Here is an 18,634-nt window from a genome sequence, read left to right on the forward strand (position 1 = left end):
ATTTCTCTAAAATTAGCACATTTATATGTCACTCGCCAATCAGATGAATTTGAGAAAAGTGGCACTGTAATTCTTTAACCTATAGAAAAGAGTGACTTTGCCTTTAGGGTATTTAGACTAATATATACATTATGTACAAAATACTTGATAAACAGTTGAAAGACTTAATTATTCATCTTTTGCCCTTGGTTTCCACAGTGTCTATTAGCAGGTTAAATTAATTTATGACTGGAATCATGGAGGAATATATATCTCACGTAACACATGGGAAAGTAAGATTAAAAATAACCTTAGAGCCATTGTCTCTGTTATATAGAGAAGACTTTTAAAGCACATAGATTTTATGTTCTACAGGGACAGAAGGAAATGTATTGCCATGTTTGCCCGTGCACAGCAAGTCATGTGGTAGATGTGAAGTTGTAGTGAGTTTCACAGCATTCAATCCACTGCCAAAATGCTTTGTGTTCCTTTGTCACCCCATAGACACCAGCTAACCTAATGGCAGTTTAAAGCACAGGTGACTGAACATCTCCTGGAGATACAATTTTTCAAGAGTTCTTTGGAGGCAATTCTGACCCCCCCCCCCCCCCCCCGCCATGTGGAAGGATCTCCTAGAAATAAATTTGCCCTGGGGTTCCTGAAGGCAGACTAGCATGGTACAACTGCCAAGTGTCTTTTATGTGGTCTCCTAGTACTTTTCCACTAGTGAGGGATAAATGGGCAGAAAGCTTTTCATCAGTTCAGTTTACTCATTACCCCTGTCCCCACCCATTTTGTTACATTTTTATATTTCTTTTCATTAATTCACAAAAATACTAATCCAAGAATGTCAGATGTGTTTAAAAGTTGTTTTTTATTTTAGTGCAGCAAATTGGCTTTAATCCCAGGGAATCTGTCCACTGACTAATCATGTATAATTCCAAAGGGACATAGAGAACAGATACTGTATAAATTGCTATTTTTAAGAAGAGATGCAAGACTCACATTTTCAGCAACGCCTCTTCCTAGCTATTTTCTCACCCTGCACCCAAATATGGCTGTAGAGGAGTTAAAGCTGAAAGCCCTTTTGTTCCTTACAGTGATTCTCTTTGCCTCCAATATGCAAAGGACTTTAGTATTTACAGGAGCAGATTAGAATTCAGAGAAAGGAGAAAGAGAGATAGGTATAAGGGATCAGTGAGTGTGAGCTTGCTTTTCCGTTGACCTTCTGTTAAGTAATCCATGCTTTGGCTCACCCTCATTCAGTGGCTAGTGTCCACAATCATGATTATTTCTACCTAGCAGCTTTGGGTCAACACAGTGTCACGGTAAGAGTCAGTGCAAGAGGTAGTCCAGCAAACATTTTTGTTTGACCAGCTTTTGCCCCAAATGTGGGAAATGAAATTGTGTTTCTATAGTTTCCAACATATTGTGGAAGACCTAGATTTTAAAACAATGAGAATAAAATAGTCTAGCATTGGCTATTTTGTTTCTTTCTTTGGAAAGTAAGGCTTTCCTTACTTCAGGAATCCCTTTCCTGATAAAGTCAGCTAATTTCAGATCTTGTGTGCTGCTCTTTTACTATTGAAGTTCGGGGTTTTCAGTACATAACTTTTGTTAGCAAACTTGAAAAGTCAATACAGGAAGAAGTAGACGTTGAAGGTACAGCTTAACTGAAACCTAAGTTATGACTAAGTAAAAGTCAAGATTAAAAATTAACTTCAGAATTCACACAGAAAGTGGTGTCAGGGGTCACCCTGGAGGAGGGGAACTTTTTTCCTCCACCATGTGACTATATGTTTTTTAAAGAAACATTTGACAACTTCAGAGAATGGTTTTACTTATAAGTTTGCCTTTGAAAAGCAAATCAAATGAATGGGATCAAGAGAAATGTTTGACTTTTACTTTTCAAAGGGAATGTCTCAACACCCTCCCTGCCCCACTCTCCACATTCCTACAAGGTTAGTGGCCTCATATGATCCTAATACTTTTCTCCCACGCATTAAGCAGTTTTAGGTAATGGTTCCTCATGCCTGCTTATGCAAGTATACTTTGAACATGAAGTTTATGACTTCTGTTTTAATCTCTTTGCTGAAATTTGTCTTTTTATGTTGGAGAATGTAAGGAATTGTTGTATATTAGTTTTCAGTTCACAAGGCTACCCCTTGACCTTAGCTGGCTATAGCTCATACATGCCTCAAAGCATAGAATCTAACCATTGATTCAGTACAGAACTGTTGGGAAGCAGGAATAACTAGCAGGTTAAACAGTTTAGATCTGTGCTTCCGCTGTGGAAATATTGCCTAAACTACTATACTGTATGGGTTGGGAGAATTAGGGGAGATTAAAGAGGAGCAAAAAGATCAAAGGCAGTTCCTTGAGCTTACTTTTTCCATTCTTTTGGCAAACCCAGAGAAATAAAGATCAAGTAAAGTTCACAGCTATTCTGTTGCCTTTGCCTGAATTAGTTTATCTTTAATGTGAGTGGTGGCCAAAATTTATCTGTAAGATTTGTTTAGTGTTCTAAAATGTGGAGGATAGCATTTAATTTGTATTTGGCAAACATTTTTTTGAGCACCTACAATATGCCAGGAACTCTGCTCAGTACCAGGGAAACAAAGAGTGGTGATGATGACGACAATGATGATGATGATTGCAATAACAGCTACCATTTATTGAACTTAGTATTGGATTAAGGGCTCTGAACAGATTTTTTAAAATTTATTCTTTTAATAACACCTACCGGAAAGGTACTAATAATTATCTCCATTTTAAGGATAGGAAAATCTGTGAATAACTTGCCAGGTCACAAAGTTCTTAACTTGTAGCACCAAAATTCAATCTCAGGTAGTTCTGACTCTAAATCCTGATCTCATAGCCATCACATGATTTGTCACCTTTTAAAATAAAACACAGTACTCACCCTCAAGGTACTCATTCTCTTTCATTTCCCATGAGATGATCTTCTCTAGCCTCCTCAATCCAATTTCCAAGTCTCCGTTACATGGAGAGAAATAAGGCATTTTCACAAACTCCTCATCATGCTTCTTTCCAGTTTCTTCAATGACTGGGGACCAGATTGCAAGTCAGCAATTTCCAGAAAAGCAGCTGCATTTGTGTCACCATTCCGTAGCTAAGAATAAAAAGGATGTACTTATTGGTTTAGATTTTTAAGGCTTAAGGGTATTAGGATATTACTTTGATAACATGTTTCTGAAGACAGTCGTCGTAGCTTGAAAGGGCAGTGTAACAGAGCTTAAACAAACCATGGCTTTGGGTCAGACCTTTGCAGCCATCCTCTGGCCTGTCCGTCTGTTGCCCTCTCACCGCCACCAAAGAGATTTGTTCTTGAGCAGATGCGGGTTCCCCAACTTGTCAGTGAAAGTCCCGATGATGACAACGCCAATGCCACACTTATCATTTATTGAGTACCTATTATGAGTCAGGCCCTGAACTAGATATTTTGTTACTTATTCTCTATCATGATCACTTTCTAGATGAGAATACTGAGGCTCATAGAAGTGAATAACTTGCTCCTGTTACACAACTAATTGAGCCAGAATGTGAACCAAGATCTTTCTGACATTTGTGAAGTCTCATTCCTGTACTGAATTCTGTGTTGTGGACAAACATGGTTGAACTGTTTATTAAATTACCGTTTTGCACGTTTTCCTTATGGGAGTTTTCTAACACTATCAGCAAAAACAAAGGGAGGCAACAAATGAGAAAGAGTGGTGATGTGATCTGAATATGTTAAATCTTTAACTTCATCTGAATTTCATTATTCTTTCAGGTCATAGGATTAATTACTCAAATTTTTCTTTTTTAATTTAATATCTATTACATGCATCAAATATATATGAAATATAATTTGCTTTTGGCTTGCTGGGTATGATTGATTGTTTCTAAAATTTTCTTTGCATAATTTTATCACCTGGCAAGTCTTTATGTATTTACAAACTTAGTATTCCCTGTGCTTTTTATTTTAATATCTCCTGTTTTGCCTTGTAAAAATTTCTTTATACTATTACCATATATTATACAAGTTTAAATTGGGTCAAATCTTTTAAAAACACATCCTTCTTTTCCTTCCTTTGAGAAGTTTCTATTACAGTGATAATGAAGTCTTAAGAATTGGCCTTCTGATATCATTCATAAAACAATTTCAATTTAAAAATTCATCTAATTTAGTAATTGTGTCAAGTTTCACTATGATTTTCAAGCTGAAGATTTTTATTAAGAAAATGCACTGTTGTATAGAAAATGGAAATTTTCATAAGACATTTGTATCACATAAAGTTGGCCAGAATTGACTTAATTGCCTTCCTTGCACCCTTTCCTCAACATCAAAAAATGAATGTTTACAAATAAAGACTTCATATCTAAAGCTAATTTCCTGCTCACACCCGTGACACTCTGGGTTAATATTTTCGGATTTTATTTTGCGGTGGATTCAGCAATATATGTAATCATAAATCTAATACAACAGACCCAGTCACCAAGGCACAACTTTCCTCCACTTTGGCATTAGGACATTGGAGAAAAGATTTAGCCAAACTAATGTGAGGGGTGGGGATGGGTCCAGGAATCACCTTTGGAATTACTTTCTTTCAAGTTAGAAAAATGTTCTACTACGATTAAAAAGTAACTACTGCAAGAACACTAGCCAGTTTTCCATGAACTGTATTTCCCCTCTCCTCTTCCACCTCTCTTTCCTTCCCAAAGAATTAGAAAAGAAATATTAAAAAAGAGGTCATCATATATTAACGAAAAATTGAAGTGCCCTTTGCTTGCAGAAGGTACTGAAGAAATAAAGCACTTAGTCAAAGCTATAAAATGGCCCCTTTGTTATTTATTATTCTTAGTAAAATTATACAGAGGAATTGTACTGAATACAAACATGCACATTCTAAAGGAAAATAAGCACGTGGCAGAACTGAAGTGCCTTGAATGTGATGTGTCCACCTCTTTGTGGTGATTGTTGGGTATTACAGCACCCACGGCTTCCCCACCACCAACATCCCTCACGCACCCTTAAACGTTCTGTGTCATTTGTTTTTTCTGAGCTCGGGATCAAATTAGCTACGTTAAAATTTCTAGTCCTTCTTAGAAGAACCATTTGAATTTTTATGTAAATGGGTATATTTATTCCATATGAATTTAACCTTTAACCAATAATAATTTCACCAGCATAGCTAACACTAGTAATTGGAGGCAGTCATGACACATTTTAGAATTTACTAGATCTCTGCTAATGGCCAAAAGGTCTCAGATACAGAACTGTTTTAGGTAATCACCAGGAGAGGCTAATAGGAATTGTGCTTTAGTTAATACATGTGATAGGGCTTCAAAACTTACTCTAAAGCCATACTATGTTTTCTGGCCACAATAGCTTTCTTTACATAGGTTTGGTAAGATTTGACTTCTTGACTTCTGATTTTAGATTTTAGTATTTTGGCTTTGAAAACTCTTGAAATTACTTGACCTTCTGTTCAGACCCCAAGGATGGGAATCTTTTGTCCAGGTAGAAAACCTCGAGAAACCAAATCATCCCTGATTTGCTTAGCTTCCTCAGTACCAAGGACATTTAAAAGGCTAAGAATAGATAAAAGTTACTAACATCACATCGGAACTACTCACTGTTAAGGCATTGATTTAAAAAATGCCCATAGTTAAAAAAAAAAAAAGAAAGAAAGAAAGAAGCATAGACATCAAATGAAATGTAAAAGTCCCTTTGACCCTCCTTCATTTATTTCTTGTACAAAGGGTTTTAGAAGTTTATTAAATGTTGAATAAAGGACACTAATTAGAGGTCACTATATTATATTATATACTATCATTTAGTTTCAGATTTAGCCTTTATTTAAAATCTCCCTCTCCATTCCTGTTTTATTGTTGCTGTTATTTTTAAACTTTTTCCATTTTTTTTTCCTTCTTAGTTTATTCCTATGCCTGTGCTCTATGGTGTGTTCCTGTATATGGGAGTCGCATCCCTTAATGGTGTGCAGGTAAGTTTTCTTGGCAATCTAAGAATAGAGATATAATTCTAGTACTAAGAACATTCTAGTAATAGATCTCTGGAGAAAAGTGCTAACCATTAACCACTGATTTTTAAAAATACATTTAATTTCTTCTTTTTTTTACCATTTACCCGCTTTTCATTTCTGGTATGATCAACAAAGTTAGCCTGTGTTAACAAACATTATCATAAATATCCATTCTTGAAGTATGACCAGGAAAGTAAGAGAGAGATCTAACAACTTTTAATGTGCTCTTCAAGATACTATTTGTCCATCTGCCTTAACCCTTTACCAAGAATAGGCTATTCTTTTGATTTGCTTTCACATGGCTGAGAGCAGTGATTGAAAGTCTTGTACCAATAAAAGAATCAAGTCAGTGTGGGTTGTGTGTTGTTTTGATGAAAACTTCAGCTATTCACGACTGACCTCTTTTTAAAAAATCAATAGGGAAAACTTTGTAAGGGACTTTTTCGTTCATTTGAGGTTTAATTTAATTGGCACCAGGAAACTGAAAGTACTTCTGCTGCTTTCTGGCACCTTGTTAATTGTAGCCTTATTTAGCACTTAGTAATGTTTTAATGGGAAAAGACTGCATGTTCTTTGAACATCATAAAAAAAAATTTTGAATCCCTTCAAAATAATCCTTGCTTTCATTTATTGAACTTAGATTAATTTGGGTTTAGAATCAGATAAAGCTGGGCAAGTGGCCAGACTCCCAAAAAAGAGATAAGACTGTTTTATTTTTCCCTGTTAGGTTCATAGAGTAGAATTCTTCACCATTTGAAGATTTGTTACTACATACATGTTGGTTCTTCATAGATTGGACCAAGTGAATGTGAATGTGGGTTTATTTGTGTCCATGAAACTTTGGGGAAGCATAAATTTGTGAAAATACTTTATTTTTACCTGATATTTTAAATATTCTTTATTCCCATAAAGGGAAAATTTTGAAACTAATATGGCCCCCAAACTAGTAGTTAATGTTGTGTAGCCTTGATAAGCCAGCCTAGACCACAAGTTTGATTTTAAATTTAGGTGCCTTATCAATGGTTTGTGCTTAGTATATGTTTATTAAATAGAAAGAAAAAAAATCAACAATTTCATCATGATGGGAAAAAGAATGCTTTGCTGAGGGAGTGGCTGGTGGATTTCTTAAATTCTGTGCTTTTGCCCCTATTTTTCTCTTTCCCTACCTTTGTCTTTTAGACCTTTTTGGCAAGATTTGATTTAGCAAGAAATTTTGTAACCCAATTTTTATAAATGGGAAGGTCCTTATTAGTCAAAAATAGCTCTGGAAGAAGAAAGAAGACTTTTAGATAGGATAATCATTTCAGAGAAGATTATTTGTGATAGTCTACTTTTATACTTCTACCTTCCCTCCAGAAAGAAAGTGAAGAAATTATCTATGTTCTTTCTAGATTCCCATTCTGTCACACAATTATTCAATAGCTGTTGAAAATCTGCCATCTGAAAGACCCTATGATAGGTTTTCAATTATCATGTCTTCATCATCATCATCATCATCATCATCATCAGTGCAACTCAGCAGTTATTCATTGAAGTACAGTGCTTGGCAAATTGTTGCTCAACAGTCATTTCAATATCTGTTTATATATAACAGTGTGATAACCCATCCTTGATTCAAGTACTTTGTTGCTTACATTCAAACACATTGTAATATTCAGGGGGCTTTTCACTGAGAAGAAACATGTATACATTGTTGAATGTATTGTTTAAATTTTCCTATAAATAAACAATGCAAAATGCATGAAAATATCAATGGATTCCTGTTTGCAAATTGGATATTCCTTTTATATACTTGAAAAATCCCTGAAATATTTATAATGCATAGTACCATCACCTCTTCTTTTAGGTAAGACAACTGAGATAGAGTAAGGTATATGAGTTAGATGTCTTCTTTCAGCATATCATTACTAAGATAGGCACAAGATCATCTATTGCGAGACACAAATAATAAAAATAGAAACTAGAGAAGCAGCTATAGTTTATATTTTGCTTTGTTATTTTATTCTGCATAACATTCCTGTGAAGTAATAACAAAAGTTAGAGGAGACTTATACTATGTCCTACAATGACTGTGCTAGAGTATATTTACTCCCTGACCAGTGATTTGTCCCTTAAAATTACCTAAATTATGGAATATAAGTCACTAGTGGTTAGTTAGGCATGGTGGAAATGGCTTTGTGTATCAGCCCCTGAAGTAATGCAGTTGAATGCTCTGCCCTTTCCTCCCCAGTTCATGGACCGTCTGAAGCTGCTTCTGATGCCCCTGAAGCATCAGCCTGACTTCATCTACCTGCGTCACGTCCCCCTGCGCAGAGTACACCTGTTCACTTTCCTGCAGATGGTGTGTCTGGCACTGCTCTGGATCCTCAAGTCAACTGTGGCTGCTATCATTTTTCCAGTCATGGTAGGAATTCCCTTGTTGAACCTACCCATGTTGTCACACTAGTATCATGTGGTTATTGTGATATTGAAGGCACATGTGTCTTCTGTGTGGTTTCATTTTTCTAGCTTTGGTTAGTTGTATTGTTGTAAAAGTTCCCTGTCTGCAGTACAGGACTGGACTTTAGAATCAGATTCACTTGAATTAAACTCTGGCTCTGGTTCATGCAGCTCAGTGGACCTTCCTGAGCTGCCATTTCCTCATCAGTAAAATGGGGATGGCATTGCTGTTATTGTTCGGAGGTTTACTGATAATGATATCAAGTGTCTGGCACAATGCCTGGCATGTAGTGAACACCAATTTCCATTTGTTATTTTTAAAATATCAATGTACAGTGGAATCAATCAAAATAGCACAGTCCAGTACAATTCATTCCAAATAATAGAGAGTTTTGGTAACTTGTGAGAGGTCACCCAGTGAATTAGAAGAAACGGAATGTGTTCAGTTTTTGAAGTCCTTGCTGGTTTGTATCCTGCTAAGTTTAAGAATGAAGCTGGGCTCTCTATCGTTGCCGTGATGTGATGAAAAGCAAAGGAAAACTAATATTCACAAGTGAAAGAAGAGAAAAATAAAATGTTAGGTCTCTGTTTGGCTTCATCATTGAATTTTAGAATTTACCATGGCACTCTGATTCTTGCAAGACAGTGCACATACATACACTCAAAACAAGTCACATAGCCAGCCTCACGTCCACTCTGTCTCTTACGTGGTTCTGGAATCAGAGTCTCCACACACTGACCATATTCTATTTTCTATAAAAATCCTCTTAATTTTAACTAGGATTATTACTTTATTTTATGTGTATCTGTTGTTTGTAACTTTTTTTTTCTTCCAGGGAGCAGAAAATAGTGGTATAAAATATTAGTGATATTAGTAGAGTCAGCTTTTTTCTTCTTGATGGTCTCTTATCTCTCTCTTTTTAACTTAAACTCTGTTAACCTACTGGCAAACATATTTAAGATAAGGAATGACTCTCATTTACCTAGTCATATTACGTATCTACTAGTTTTGCTAAAACTAGGAAAAATGAAGTTAGAACTGAAAAAATTTGTAACATATGCAATAAATCACTTAATTGCATGTGCTAAATAGTAATGAAAAATTCCTTACCTTTTTCAAAGTACTTTTATCTTTTGGAGTTTATATTTGATCTCAGAACAATCCTATAAAATTAGTAGGGCAGGTATTATTAATTTCTCTGGGAGATGAAGGAACTGACACATAGAGAGAATTATGTGCTTAAGCACACACCTGTTTTAATTTGGGGTCGAGCCAGGACCCAAATCTTAGTCTCCTATTTTCTATTGCATATTAAATTTACTACTGAGAGAAGACATCTTTAATGTACCTTCAGAAGTTAACTTCTCAGGAGCAATTAATAGAATTAAAGATACAGAGGTTAAGAATTCTGGTTTTGGATGCAGATACCTGGGCTGTTTGTATCTGTCCTCTATCTGGCTTTGTGATCTTGGATAAGATACTTAGCATCTTTAACTTAAGTTTTCTCAATAGAAGGTGGAGATAAAAATATCTACTTCTTAGGGTTGTGGTAGAGAGAAATAAGATAATATTACCTAAGAGTTTAGCACAGTATTTGGCATATGGTAAGTATTCAGTTAATGGTGATGATTGAAGTAGTCCAGTAAAATTAAATGGCCTAGGCGGACACTCAAGGACTACCTCATTGTTAATATTTTGCACTGTGTGATGTACAAATTTTCTATATTTAAAAAAATACATATGATATTTTAACTTTGAATAATTAGAAATTATTTACAGGCTTTTTCTCCTTTAAGCTTTTATTTATTTTATTAAAAATCTGACATGGAGGAAAATGGTTTCAAAAATATTCCGTTCACATTATAATTCTAATTGATGAGATCATACACTTCAGGAGACTCTTAATGCACTGTGTGATGTACAAATTCTCTATATTTAAAGAAAATACATATGATATTTTAACTTTGAATAATTAGAAATTATTTACAGGCTTTTTCTCCTTTAAGCTTTTATTTATTTTATTAAAAATCTGACATGGAGGAAAATGGTTTCAAAAATATTCCGTTCACATTATAATTCTAATTGATGAGATCATACACTTCAGGAGACTCTTAATGCACTGTGTGATGTACAAATTCTCTATATTTAAAGAAAATACATATGATATTTTAACTTTGAATAATTAGAAATTATTTACAGGCTTTTTCTCCTTTAAGCTTTTAGTTATTATATTAAAAATCTGACATGGAGGAAAATGGTTTCAAAAATATTCCGTTCACATTATAATTCTAATTGATGAGATCATACACTTCAGGAGACAAAACAATGTAAGGTTTAGCTAAGACTTTTATGAACCTACTTTACTCGTGAAGAAAACGTTTATGGTTCACTTAATATAAGCCCATACAAGCAAGAGTTCTGTCATATTCTAGTCTTTCACCAAATAGGTTTCTGCTTGCTTTGATGTGTGAGTGTCAGCGCTCACTATGAATTCATCTTATATGGCATCCTTTCCTACTTTTTACCTTTATCCTTTCAGATCTTGGCACTTGTAGCTGTCAGAAAAGGCATGGACTACCTCTTCTCCCAGCATGACCTCAGCTTCCTTGATGATGTCATTCCAGAAAAGGACAAGAAAAAGAAGGAGGATGAGAAGAAAAAGAAGAAAAAGAAAGGAAGTCTGGACAGTGACAATGATGATGTAAGGAATTTTCCAAAACTGCAAATAAAGTTAGTTAAAGGAACAAAGTACTTGCATCAGTATTTCCTATTCCTGATGCAAGATAGAGGGCTGAGCTCCAAGAATGTATACCTATGTATGTCACATGTCATCATTTCAACTTCCTTTGTCCTTTGTGTTCTCTTGTTAGTGTTATAGATTTCTGAATTCTTTCTGTAACCGTTAATAACTAATAATGACATAATGACCTAAAATAAGGCCCACCACATTTAAAAAACTACGGTCTCAGAGGTATGAAGGAGATTTGCTTAATAATGCTATAAAATGTATTTAGTTTCCTATTGATAATCCAGACTTTAAATTTGAGAGTAACTCAAATTTATGTAGTTTTAAGCATAAATGTAGATAGATATCAGAGATCTCACCCTACATGATCTGTGTTTTCACTTGAGTATGCTCTCCACCAAAGTTCTCTGCTATTGTACTTATACTAGCACTCTATTTATACTAACATGATTTGGGATTATTTCCTATACACCTTCAATAAAAGAGAATGAGAATTAGAGTTTGGGTTCTTTTTTACATAATTGTAGAGGTCATTATCATAGTCCAGATAGTCCTCCTGCCATTGGCTGATTAAGTTGATAAATAAAATTATTGCCCATTTCAGAAATGCAGATTCTCTAATAGGGTCTGTAATCAATTTTAGGAGAAAAGCTGGGATTTGTTCTTCTTAATGCACATGCACAATGTTTATCTTAGTAGTCTTTTGAAACAATTGCCAAAATGGCATTTTCTGTGTGAAGATTTGTTCTGGATTTTATGCGGTACATTATCACAAATAACTTTTCTGTTTCATAACCCATTTTAAAGTGAGAGTATAGTTACTTTTTAGTTAAGTGTCTACTTTGTACTTGATAATTTTCATTGATAATGCATGTCTTACCCTGATTTTTCATAACAGCCATTTAAAGCATGTATTGTTCCTGTTTTACAGATGAGAAAATTTAGATTAAGAAATGTTATTTTTCCAAGTATGAGAGCCATAAGTTGCAATGCCAAAATTCTAATCCATGACTGCCTGATTATTTCCAGTTGGTCAAGTTGTCTGACTATATTCTTTTTGGACAACATGGAACTAGTACAGTGAAGGAAGGCAACAGACAGAATTGGATTTCAGATATATTGATCTAAAAAGAAAAGGCTAAATTTACAAGGCACATTTAGCCAAAGAGAAAAAGTGTCTGAGGGAGCTTTTATGACTGTCATCATCCATCTTCAATAAGAACAGGTGTATAGATTTTCTCTTTTCAATGATGACAGGAAAAGAAAGAATGTGTTTAAATTGCAGCAGAGATTAAGATGCAATAAGTATCAAGATGAATGGTTTGTTTATGCATTCAAGTAGAACTCAAAATTCAAAATAAATTTCCAGACCACTCAAGAAAAAAAAAATTTGCCTGATATATTGAGATGATTAAAGTAACATTTCATATTGAATCTTTAAAACAGACACCTCAGTTTGTGTATGTGAACAGTCAACTTAATATTCAAGTCATGTTATGAAAATACGAAATAAGGTTATAAAAGCCTTTTCTCTAATGGCGTTTAAGAAAAAAATAAAAATAACTTCTAGGAATGTTCTAAATTTAGTGCTCCCTAAATGCCAATAGTTGGATTGAATCAGCACCTAGGAGCCTCTTCCAATTCTTAGATTTGATTTTGAACAAATATTTCATTTAGGCAGTGCTATTATTTTATTAATAATATTTACCATCTTCAGCCCAGTATTTCCATCAGATTTCCTAAAAATAATGTGTGAACTCATTTCTTTTCTTTTTATCATCCTCTTCCTTGCTCCCCTCGCCACCCCACCCCACCCCCGACTGCAAACGAATGTATGCATATGTTCTAGACAATGAGTCTAGACAGGCAATTTAGAGTACATCTGTGCAGCAAGTTCTGTTTGTTGATCCCATTATCTGGAGGACCGAAATTCAGAAGGCAACTCTCCTGATGTTCACCTGATGGTCTCATGGTGTGAAGACCATGGGTACAGGGAGTCACACAGGGGCAGGAGGTTTGTAGTTCGAATGTTTCTGAGCAGTAGTAGTGAAAATTTTGGCTTGCCAACATTTTGCCACTCGCAGTCATTTTTGAACCTGCCTGGCTGGCTGTGATTAAGGCTTGCTGCCAACCTGCCCATCTATATATGATAATATTTTGGGAAATATTTGAAATACTGTAATTGTCCTTCTTGGCAATCTCATAAAGGTAGATGCATGGACATCTTCACATTTTTTTGTCATTTTAAGTGCATTATCTTAGTCCTTTGAAAAAATATTGCATCTCATTACCCTCTTTAGATTTACTCATACAGTCATTCTCATTGGGGTAGAAGGCTTTATGTTAAGATTTATTTTTTTCTTTATTTGCTTTGAACCCTGGTTCCCATTTCTGTTTCTTTCAAGTAAAGATCATCTCCTTGCCTTTGTTAAAAGATGAATTGGATCTTTTCAGTTCCAAACGTAGATTTGGATTCAATATAATGAATTCTTTAAAAAGTAAAGTAGTAATCCTTTGGAAATCCATTTGGATTTGGCCAGGTGGATAGTTCTCTAAGCAGTCCCATGATTAGCTGCCTGGTTTTACCATTTTATTCCAGTCTTGATTGTGCTTGTCTGATCATCATACACAACATTCTTATCTATTTTTTATCTTCTTTCTTTTATCTTCTTTTTCCTTACATTTTCAAATATCATTGGTGCCAGCAAATTGAAATGACCCTTTAGCTATAAAATAGTATTTGGTAGAGTATTAGAATACAGGAAGGAGGTTCATTTTAAGTGTATATGGAGGTCTCCTTGAGGCTGGATGTTCGATAGGTCTTTTCTCCCTAGCACTAATATAAATGATATATGATAGGTTTGATTTATATGGAGAAGTAGAGAGCACTGTATATTAAAAACATTCTAAAAAGTTTTGTACTTTTCTTTCACAGTCTGACTGCCCATACTCAGAAAAAGTTCCAAGTATTAAAATTCCAATGGACATCATGGAACAGCAGCCTTTCCTAAGTGATAGCAAACCTTCCGACAGTGAGTAGAACTAACCTCTTGCGTGCCTGCTTGAATATGATTTGCATGTAAAGATAGAAACTTTTAGAATGATCATCTACATTAACTTTCCCTATATTTTCTCTTTTTTCTTTGTAAAGATATATACTTTATTATAAAACTTCATTTTTACATTCCCTGAGCTTCACTCTTCTTCCCTTCATCTAGAACCTTTTTTTTTTTTTCGGTAGTCATCTCTCTGATCCAAGTCATCACCAGTTTCTTTAGTTGCTAAACTTGTAACCATATTTTTTAATTGTTTTTTTTTTTCCACTGGTATTTAGAATTGCAGCTCATAGTATTACTTCACAGCCTGTAACTGTTTGTATTAGGTTCCAACAATGATCAAATCAGCTCAGAAGAGAAATTGCACCATGGGCTCCCAATGATAAATGAGTCAATTATCAATATTGAAAATTTGGAATAATTGTTACTTTCAGTTAAATTGGCATTCATGAAATTAGCACAAATTTTTGGGTATTACTTAAAAGATATGTACATTTTCTTCTTGATTTTCTTCATTGCCCTTCTGCTATTTCAGAATCACCTTTGGAATGACACTGGTCTTTCTGGGGTAATATATGGGTAGCTAAGGTGTAATGGTTTGTGACTTGTCATCTTTCCTCTGTAATTGAGTAACAGGCCATTTTTAAAAGGGGGAAAGCCTCTGTAGTAACGTTATTGAATACCTTAAGCTATTCCAGTAATAAGGAGCTATTGTTTCTAAGCTACTTTTCACTTTTTCTCATTTGAAGAAAATACATTCTTTTAGATGGTGGCATTTATATAACATAGATCCAGATGTACTTCAAAGTATGCTGACTTTTTGTGGAAAAAAAAAAAAGACAGTCAAAGCATTTTTATTTCTATTTGACAATGCCATTTCAATGTCTGTAAGAGGTTATGAAGATAATTTGAAGTTAATGACCATTGGTGGGAAATGGGCACATTAGTAATCTATTGCTATGTAATAAATTACCACAAAACTTAGCAGTTTAAAGCAACAAACGTATTTTCTCAGTTCCTGAAGTTCAGAAATGTAGGGACAGCTGCACCTGGTGGTTCTGGCTCAGGATGTCTCATGAGGTTGCTGTCAAGCTTAGAGATAGGGCTGCAGTCTCTGAAGACTTGTCTGGAGCAGGAGAATCTGCTTCCAATGCTTACTCCAAGGCTGTTGGTGAGCAGTTTCTGTCCCTTACTATGTGGGTGCCTCCCTAGAGCTTCTTATGACATGGCTTCCCCCAGAGCAAGTGATCAGAGAGGGAGAGAAAGCAAGACAAAAGCTGCAATGTTTTATAACCTAATCTCTGAAGTGGCATACTGTTACCTCTGCCATAATATACTGGTCACAGGGACCAACTTGGATACAGTGTGGGTGGGAATTGTCAAAGACACAAATGTCAGGAAGCAGGGACCATTGGGGCCATGGTGGGAGCTGGCTACCACACTGGGTTTAAAGAACAAAGGGTTAAAGCAACCTACCTTCGGTGTACAATTTAAAGGCTAGTTTCTGCTCATGCCTATCAATGGGATCTGATTAAGAAGATTATCTATTTGAATTCAAGCCCACAAGGCATGATCTGGCTTTATTTTTCATCTCTAGAACATTAATGGTTAACAGAGACTGTGAAAGGAACCCAGCCTGTAGGTCTTCAGTTGGCATCATAACCTGGTAGAACCTTTCTAAGTGCAATTTAAAGGCTGCTTAAAAAGACAGAACTTGAGGCTCCTGGAGAAAGTTTATGGCAGATTGGTTACTGAGCGCCAGTTGTTCTTCATCCTCCCCAAAATCCTTTAAAAGGAGGAATTGAAAGTTGAAACATTTATTAGAAATATACTTACGCAAAATCAACATGATCATTCTGACAACTTTTCTAATGTCATGTTGATCTTTTAGTATAATCCATAAAAGAATAAAATTGATAGAAGTAGAATTCCTCAAAATCTTTTGTTTTTCCTTTTCATGATTAACAGCAGGGTAAAATTGTAAATGCTGAAGATGGAAGAAAAAAATAAGGGCAAGTCTTGGACATTAACATCAGTGCCATCACCCTCTAAAAATGATGCCCGTCTTTCCACTTTCAGTGGGGAAAACAACATCGGTCCATCCCAGAAAACCCAGAGTGGAGGCAACTATGTGATTTTGGCTTTGTCACACTATACTTAACTTTATATAGTGTTTATTTAAATGGTCTAAACTCATCTTTCTTACTCTTTCCACTTGTGAAAGATGCATCAATGGGGTGGACAGATCGATTTTTGTGACAATTTTTATTTTAACTCTTATTTTATGCATTGCCAAAAGCCTTACTATTTATGATTTTTTTAAAACATATTTTTTTTCCTAGGAGAAAGATCATCAACATTCCTTGAACGCCACACATCATGCTGATAAAATTCCTTTCCTTCAGTCACTCAGTATATACCAAGGTAAAGGACAGCCCAGTATTTTACGTTTTCTGTGGGGTGATTGCCCCTTAGAAATGTAGTCGATGGCAGATTATTGGGAGAACTCCTTGTTCTCCTTCCTCTCCACAGTTTATCTAAAATAAATGACCCAACTCCCAAACCTCATCCCATTTTTATTGGTAGAAAATATTCTTAGAGACCTACATATTCTTAGAAATAATGGAGTCTTTCAGTATCATTAAGTTAAAGTCCATGATCAACATTAGCTCTTATCATATCAGTATCATTTCTGATGTAAGGAGTAATTGGCGCTTCCTGGCTATTCTTCTCAAGTAGTTTCCTTACGTCTTACACAAGGCTCCAAGATTTCAGGTCCTACTTGATTTTCTAAATGTTTTCTTCATGTAAGTCTTTTTGCCTTTCAGTCACTGACAGTATAACCAACCCAATAGTCCCTTCTTGGGTTGGTTTTGCTTTTTCAATCTAGATATGAAATTTAATGAAACTTTAACTTGAATTTCTTGATTCTATTGTTACCTTCATTTTATTTAAAAATATCTGATGCATCGTTTTTTAATACAGAGGAGGAAATACACATTTAGAGAATACAAAATAAATGGCACATTTGGCTTCTGTATAATGTATAAACAATTGAAGAAATCTGGTTTACTTACTATGTCTTTTGTTTTTCTTTTTTCTTTTTTCCTAGTCATCCTAGAACTCCAGTAAAAGTTGTGCCTCAAATTAGAATAGAACTTGAGCCTGAAGACAATGATTATTTCTGGAGGAGCAAGGGAACAGAAACTACATTATAACCTGTTTGTCTTTCTTAAAACTGACAGTTTTTGTTATTAATGTTCCTGTTTTTGTCTGGTTATTTGTTTATTTTATAATTTGTATTTTGTTAAGTTTTTGGTCACTGGCCAAATTATATAGCACTCTCTTTGCTTCTCTCTTGCATAGGTAAAATCAAGACAATAGTGTACTGTACCTTAAAAAATAACATCTGCAGAATCCCCCATGTTCTTATACTTTCAGATGTGTCCTCTGACAATCATATTCCTCTGTCACTGAAGACACTCACAGATCCTGTCCTTTTCCTTTTTTAAGTGGAGGGCAAAAGTATTAAGGATTTTGTAACACCTTTTATTAAAACACTGAAGGGACTTAGAACTTTAGCTTTGGAGCTGTGCTTACTGGCTTGTCTTTCTGTCAGGTAGAACAAACCTTGACCTCCAGACAGATTTCTTTCTTGCTTACAGAGCTCTCCAGGACTGGAAAAAGTGCTGCTATTCTAACTTGCTCCTGCTTATAAGCCCAAATCTTAGAGTAATCAAAAGAAGAAACACTAAAGGTACTTTACTCCCTGTAGAAAACTATTGCCATCATTGTAGCAAGTGCTGGAATGTCCCTTTTTCCTATGCAACTTTTTTTAACCCTTTAATGAACTTATCTGTTGAGTACATTGAAGAATATTTTTCTTCCTAGATTTTGTTGTTTAAATTATGGGGCCTAACCTGCAACTTATTTTTTGTCAATTTTTTAAACTTTTTTTTAATTACTGTAAAGAAAATGAATTTTTTCCTGCAGCAGGAAACATAGTTTTGAGTAGTTCTACCTCTTATTTGTAGCTGCCAGGCTTTCTGTAAAAATTGTATTGTATATAATGTGATTTTTACACACACACACAAACACACAATCTCTAGGGTAAGCCAGAGGCCTAGATCATATTAAAAACACCATGTTTCTAAGCATCCATTTTTTCCCTTTCTTTAAAACAAATCTAACTTTCTATGAAGGTGATTGGAGAAGAAGGAAGTAACTCCTATGTAATGGATATAACTGATAACAGCTGCTGGTTTGTATTACTATGTCAATGTCCTCTTCAGTATTGTTAGATTTTTTTCCATTTTGAAATATTTGTGTGTTTGTGTATGTACTCTGTGTGTGGCTGGTGCACATA

General features: G+C 35.0%; 1 protein-coding gene across 5 annotated transcripts in view; it reads left to right on the forward strand.

Moving 5' to 3' along the window:
- The window catches only part of SLC4A4 (solute carrier family 4 member 4), a 442,709-nt gene extending 424,287 nt beyond the window's left edge, over positions 1-18,422 (forward strand). For all 5 annotated transcript variants that reach the window (XM_037829942.1, XM_037829943.1, XM_037829941.1 and 2 more), the window contains 6 exons: positions 5,919-5,987; positions 8,257-8,430; positions 11,006-11,167; positions 14,148-14,244; positions 16,611-16,692; positions 17,381-18,422. In XM_037829942.1, the coding sequence (XP_037685870.1) occupies positions 5,919-5,987; positions 8,257-8,430; positions 11,006-11,167; positions 14,148-14,244; positions 16,611-16,654 (546 nt within the window). In that variant the 3' untranslated portion in view covers positions 16,655-16,692; positions 17,381-18,422. The remainder of the gene's footprint in view (positions 1-5,918; positions 5,988-8,256; positions 8,431-11,005; positions 11,168-14,147; positions 14,245-16,610; positions 16,693-17,380) is intronic.
- The last annotated feature ends 212 nt before the right edge of the window (positions 18,423-18,634 follow it).

The sequence above is a fragment of the Choloepus didactylus genome, chromosome 3 (genome assembly GCF_015220235.1).
Source record: "Choloepus didactylus isolate mChoDid1 chromosome 3, mChoDid1.pri, whole genome shotgun sequence".
NCBI lineage: Eukaryota > Metazoa > Chordata > Mammalia > Pilosa > Megalonychidae > Choloepus > Choloepus didactylus.